Below are 7,030 nucleotides of genomic sequence, written 5' to 3'. Positions count from 1 at the left end.
GAAAGTGTATTATGGTTTCTACCCAATATTAAGTAACAAAATCAGCATATTATTTCTGAAGCATCATGTGAGACTGATAGCTGCTAAAAATTCAGCATTGCCATCACAGAAATAAATCACATTTTAAAACATAGTAAAATATAAAACAATAGTTCACAGTATTACTGTTTTTATTGTATTTTGATCAAACCATGCAATCTTGGTGAGCATAAGAGACTTCTTTCGAACTTTCAAACAGTAGCGGGTAGTGTTCATGGTACTTCAAGGTACTACCAAGAATACCATGGTATTATTATGACAACTTGTCTAATATATATGTATTAGTGGAATATATGAAAACAATCAACTGTGGTGCATGATATTCAGAGAATCCTAATCAGTAATACCCTTAGGGACTTACCATGGTAACCATAGGAGGCACCTTGTTGAGGGTGCTGTTGGGCTCTAGTAATTCTCTGAAGAATCAAGGGTTTATGGGGTGAAAAAAAATAATTCTGGGGTAAGGAAGTATCATTTCATTTCAGACTTATATTATGATTTGCGCTCATGGTAGTGGATGTTAAATGGCAGAGCTGATAACATCTGAATCATCAGATTCTCTAAATTCAATTTGTTATATAACATCCACACAAGCTGTTCATTTACATCCAAACACAACTAGAAATATCTTATTTGACCAGACAGGGAGGGCTGTAACACTTTTCAGTGTATCTGCTGGATCCACAAAGGGTTCACAGATTAGGACAGTGTATACAGTAGGTTAGATTTCACACAACTGTGAGAGTGACTAACACACACCCACGCTGTCTGTTGTGTTTTTAGAGTTGTTAGTCAATGTTTTATGTATTTGTTTCCCAACTTAATTTGCTCTTTTTATTTAAAATGTTTCATATTTGTTGCCTTTTTAAAATAAAATGAAATAGCATGGAGTTTGATGATTAAGGATAGCATAATAATGATTTTTAAGCAAATTTGATTACCACAATACATATATGTAGGCTACATCTTATAAAATATTCTAAATAGTTTTTGTTTTTTCCAACCCATCTGATAGTGGTAAAGGTTGATACATCAGACGTTGTTTATTTACAAGGTTTAGGGATGTAGCCATGTAAGTTGTAGATTTCTATATCTATGTATACGATTTTGAGACGAATTGAGTTATGGACATTATGAAAACAAAATGCTTTAATTACAATATCTGCCACGCCCTGCGAGCAAAATAAATTGGCAAAAATCTGGTCAAATAAGCTTCTTACACCGATTGCGCGGTTTTGTCAGACGGTTAAAACTTTTTTAAGTGTTGTAAAAAAAAAAAATCATAAATAATCGAAATATAGAGTGTTTGCACCTTCTTATGTACTTAAACAATATTTAATCGTTAATAATCCGTAGGAAAGCCCATATGAAGAAAGCCGTGTGATAAGCGGTCGCCTGTGATGTGGAGTGTGTCGCGCACTCTGATTGGTCCATTCAGCTGAAGCGCAAATCATCTACAGACAGGCAGAGCGCATTCAGAGAGCTCAACACACTGAAAGAGAGAGAGAGAGAGGCAACATCTTTACCGATATATTCTTAAATCATAGTTTCACTGGACAACAAATCTTAAACTTCACAAACCTGTCATCTCAAATCGCTATGGATTGTCGAAACGTAAGTGAAGTCCGTGTTTATGTTTGTACAGCTTCAAAAAGAAACTTATGAATTATGCAGATTTGTGACAACTGACTAAATGTATGTTATATTACAGTGTTTGCGATATTCTAGACATTTTAAAAAGGTCTGTTGTTTAAAAATATCATCAATTTCTGATTTCTAAACAGTTAAGTTAAAACTGAATTGTAAATGTCGTTGTTACATAATCCAGCAAGAACTTAGTTGAGTTAATAGTTTAGGATTTAAAGAACTGCTGGACACCAATTACATTAAAATATTCAACTTACAAATTAATTAAAAATTGAGAGAGAATCTGCATTATGATTACAGAGCCAGATTAATCAGATAAAACCAACCATTATCTAAGTGACTGTTTACAACAAGAGGATTTAAGAGAACCTGCTGTACTCAATTGTATCAATGTCCTGGCAGAGGAATCACAGCTTGCACATAATATTTGAGGAATATTAAAAGTTTTACTGTTCATGGAAACAATGATTGTCTTTTTTTTTTTTTTTGTCATGTTTTGTTTTTAATCTGTTTATATTAACAGTACAGAGAATGACAGTTGGTAGTGTTAATTCTCAGAGAAATATTTCTCCACAGGCTTTTTACTGTGTGAAAGGATTGAAATGCCTTAAAGGAGATGTGCTGTGTATGCAGTTGTGAGCGGTGAGAAGGGTCACTGGTTTGACGTCTGGTCTTGTGCGTTCATAAGTCCTGATTTTTAGAAGTGACATGTCTGTGTCTAAAAATATAACACTGGAATGCTTGATCAGTTTATCACAGCTCAAACACAAGCTTTGTGCTACTATTTCCACATTACATATTGATTAAAATGATTAAATAAACTAGAGATGTTAATTAAGGCTGTGAATAAACACTGGTTAATGTCAAGTTGGCAAAATTGTTCATTCCCATTTGTTTTACCCTCTCTGTACAGCAGGACGACAAGCAGTCGGTTGATTATACAAGTCATCCATTGCGTGGGCTTAGAGTTGTGTGTTTGTGGGAGGGTTCAGAACTTTCTAGAAACAGCAATTATCTGTGTATAATTTGAAGATGTGGCTGTGACTGATGAGACAGATGGTCATTTGCATGTTCCAAACTGATGGGAGATCTTTCTGATGAGACATACTCACAAGTAAAGTTCACACAAGATGTTCCTTGATTGATGATTGGTCTCAGGATCAGCTCCCGTCATGCCTGAGAAAGCTCTGTTGCTGGGACATTCTCAGATCTTTGGTGTTAAATGCAAATCTAAAAACATGTAGGTAAAAGGTCAAAGGGGTTTTTTGACACATGAGGAGATTTATGGGGAATGATCACAGAATAGGAGCCCTCAGGTCCTTGTTTGTTGTATAATAGATCATTGTTTATCCCTGCATAATAGTGCAGAAACCTCAGAGGAGTGTCAGGCTTCCACCTCACTCAGCTGGATTTTCGCACTGTTAGCCTGCGAAGCTCCGAATGCTTTCAGCTTCAGTCCCTTGACTGTGGCGCACCCCCAGCAGGCAGGGAAAATTAGTCGAGCTGTCGGAAACTCAAGGCTCGCTATAGGAACCGCTGACAGCTTGGATCCCACTGGATGAGGAGAATAAAAGAATCAAAGAAATCAAACAAAAAGAATGTGCATTCCCCTAAACATTTGAGATACCGTGTATTTTAATGATTTTAATTCTCAGAGAAATTCTGAGATTTTAATTGAGAGAGAAACGTCTCGGTTACGTATGTAACCCTCGTTCCCTGAAGGAGGGAACGGAGACGTCACGTCCCGTCGCCACAGCTCCTGTACCACCGCTGAGCGGCCGGGTCACCGGCTCGGGTCCTCAGTGAAAACCTGAATATGCGTTGGCTCGTTTAGTTTACACTCGAAGTAGATTGGTCCCTCTAAGCGAGATCCCAATTCGTCGGTCATCCGACGTGACGTCGAGAGTGACCGACTGAAAGGGAACGTCTCGGTTACGTATGTAACCCTCGTTCCCTGAAGGAGGGAACGGAGACGTCACGTCCCGTCGCCACAGCTCCTGTACCACCGCTGAGCGGCCGGGTCACCGGCTCGGGTCCTCAGTGAAAACCTGAATATGCGTTGGCTCGTTTAGTTTACACTCGAAGTAGATTGGTCCCTCTAAGCGAGATCCCAATTCGTCGGTCATCCGACGTGACGTCGAGAGTGACCGACTGAAAGGGAACTTAAAAGTTAATGGAAATAGTTCACCAAACTAAGAAAATTCTGTCATCATTTACTCACCCTTATGTCATTGCAAACATAAAGATATTTTGACGATTGTTGGTAACCAAAACGTTTTGGTGACCATGACATTTCATAAAATATCTTCTTTTACTTTCCACAGAAGAACGAAAGGTTTGTAATGACATGAGGGTGAATAAATGATGACAGAATTTACATTTTTATCCCTTGAATGTTAGAGAGTTTTATTTGTAGCAATTTACACCTGCTGGATGTTTTCATCAAAATGAAAAAGTAATATGAACAGTAATAGCAAAAGATTAAGTTCTAAAAGGAATCATATGATGGATATATATAAGGCATTATAATAATACTATAAATGCTGGAAAGTTCACACATCCAAAAATAACTCATACCTGTGCATAAAACCACATTTACCAATATCTAAACCTAAACCCAGTGCACGGTTGCTCCCAAAGGAATTTTCTAATGGGACTTTCACCAAAAACTGGGCTGGTGAGAGTACCATTAAACAATTCCTTTGGGAGCAACAGAGTGCTGACTTTAGGTTTTGACATGACTGTAACAATACTTTAACATTAGCCACTCCAACAAACAACACTGTAAAAGTGAAAAGATTCCACACATTCCACTACAGTCTTTAGAAGAACCAACATACTGTAATGGCAATTTCGTAACTATTTATTTTAGTTAGCTGGTGGCTAATTCATTCATACAATTTTTGTATGATCTGCTTACACCCCACTGGCAGTTAGGTTTAGAGGTGGGTAGGTTTATGCTTATGTATTTATTTTTTTCTAAAACTCATGTTTCTGTACAAATCAAATCGAACAAATCTACCTCGTAAAATAGTTACGTTTTTTCATGAGATCAGTTTAAAAGAACCTCTGTAGGCACCTTCTGAAGGTACTTCAAATACCCTATTGTGTATTCAAGATCGATTTATAATTTCAGGATATATTTATAACCTTCCTCATTGTGACAGGGCTAAAGAGGAACCATGGACAATCTTTGGAGTTCTTGCAGGAACTTACTGGGTTCCTTTTTGTAAGTTCCTCAAAGACTTGCTCTGCAGTCTGCAATCATTTTACACTTGGTGTTCTTGATACAGATTGGTCTCATGTGGTATTACATAGTGTGAAAGTTCGTTGACACTTCAGTGTAGATCTTGACAAGGAACTGTAACTGTTCTTCTGCCATGTAGTCAAAGCTAAAATGGCTGACTGTTTTATCTGAACTGCAGGAGGGATGCACTCAGCCGCAAGATGAGGACATCATGGACATTCCCCTACTGGATTCCTTTTTGTAAGTTCCTCAGAGACGTGCTCTGCAATCTGCAATCATTTTACACTTAATACAGATTGGTCTCATGTGGTGTTACAGAGTGTGACAGTTCATTGACACCTCACTGTAGATCTTGACAAGGACCTGTAACTGTTCATCTGTCATGTAGTCATAGCTAAAATGGCTGACTGTGTTTTATCTGAACTGCAGGAAGGATGCACCCAGCCACAAGATGAGGACATCATGGACATTCCCCTTGATGACCCAGCTGCAAACAAGGCTGCTGCTAAGATTCAAGCTGGTTTTCGAGGTCACATGACCAGGAAGAAAATGAAGGATGACAAGCCTAGAGACGAGGTTAGCAGCATGGGCACTACATCAAAATACATTTGCCAAGGGACACACACACAAAAAACACAAAACCGCAAAAAAAACATAATTACACAGAAATTCAATTCAGTTAGTTAATATTTTATATAAATACTTTGATTTATATAGGTTAGATTCACATTTGTAAAGTACACATATTCTTAAATCACTACTAAAATGATTTATGATATGTCTGCTCTGTGTTATAGTTGTAGTACCACTGTGGTTACGCATTAATTTTCAATAACTCAGTGGCCCATCATTGTTTTTTTCCAATTATAGCACGTGATATCAAGACATTTTTGAGGTTTGACCCATTAGAACGTTTTTATGTGTAGAACCACATCTTTCCATTTCTGATCTCACTTAGAAACAGCACAAGATGTATAACTTAAAAACTGTCCAAAAAGAGCACGGCAGAGAGAAATACAACTCTGTGTTTAAATCATTAGTGTAATTTTTAAATCCATCAGCCAGTCTTGTAAGTCATTATCCAGTTAGTTGAATGTGTGTGTGGGTTTTTTTTTTACTCCTGGGTGAAATTAAGGCTGATCGAAATCCTAATCAATCTTAGATTATCTTGTAATCCATCTTGTATTGAAAGAACAATAACCATTAAAGCCAAAAAGGTTCTTTGGAACTATTGTTATCACAAACTCTACACAATCGTTTCTGTCTGGAATCAGAATTTCGCCAGATGTCAGTATGGTTAAAACGGTATCCTAGCAATACCGCCTTAATTGCTTGTTGCTAAGCAATAATACAGATGGTACCCAGTTAATGTCATGTGAGCACCCTTCTCAGTTGTATTGCCTATGTATGGTAATGCTTTAGACAAAAAGAAAGCTATTTTACAGAATTTTGATGAAATGCCTTTTGACAAATTTCTTGGTTTGAATGCAGCAGGTTTATTTCATGCATAGGAACACGACACAGTCATTTGTAAATGCCAGCCTTTCATAAGCATCTTTCAGGAGTTTTGTGCAAAACAAAAACATGTGTCATCTGTTTCAGAAACAACGAGAGCAGAAGTAGCTAAGAGGACCACCATCACCACCGCCCGATAGCACATCACTGCAATAACCAGAGCTCTTTTGTTTAAAAAGAACCCTTCAGTGTATGATATGAAAGCATCGACATTCAAACTACATGCAGAGTTTGCCACCTGACTGGCAGACTCTCTCACACTTTCTTCTTCTTCCTTTAGCATTTGAGTGGCTGTTTCTGACTTGAAACAGGTTCACAGCATGACATTATAAATTCGATTCATTTTAAGATAGAAGTTTGTTTGTGATCTGTCAGCTTTCAAATCTGCGTTTTTCTTGTTGCTTCAAGCAAGGCAAGCCAAATACTCTGTCTGGAGATTTGTTGATTTGTTTGAAGTTGTGCTTTACTTCTTTGGCTGTACTGAATCTTACAATATACAAGTATGCATTTACTAAAAGTCACTGTTTTTTTCTAGCATAAATTTTGTTTATGTCTGTTGAATAAAGCAAATTAAGTTCCTCA

The 7,030-nt window shown here is 37.4% G+C and overlaps 1 protein-coding gene across 1 annotated transcript; it reads left to right on the top strand.

Moving 5' to 3' along the window:
- Positions 1–1,520: 1,520 nt before the first annotated feature.
- LOC107712937 (neurogranin-like) lies at positions 1,521–7,030 on the top strand. The gene is made up of 3 exons (XM_016518334.1): positions 1,521–1,653; positions 5,363–5,509; positions 6,536–7,030. Exons 1-3 carry the CDS (start codon positions 1,639–1,641, stop codon positions 6,554–6,556), a joined length of 183 nt encoding a protein of 60 aa, XP_016373820.1. The 5' UTR covers positions 1,521–1,638; the 3' UTR covers positions 6,557–7,030.

This window comes from Sinocyclocheilus rhinocerous, unplaced genomic scaffold, assembly GCF_001515625.1.
Source record: "Sinocyclocheilus rhinocerous isolate Xijiao unplaced genomic scaffold, SAMN03320098_v1.1 scaffold4011, whole genome shotgun sequence".
NCBI lineage: Eukaryota > Metazoa > Chordata > Actinopteri > Cypriniformes > Cyprinidae > Sinocyclocheilus > Sinocyclocheilus rhinocerous.
Note: the sequence above shows the minus strand (reverse complement) of the source record. Positions and strands in the feature narration are given on the sequence as shown.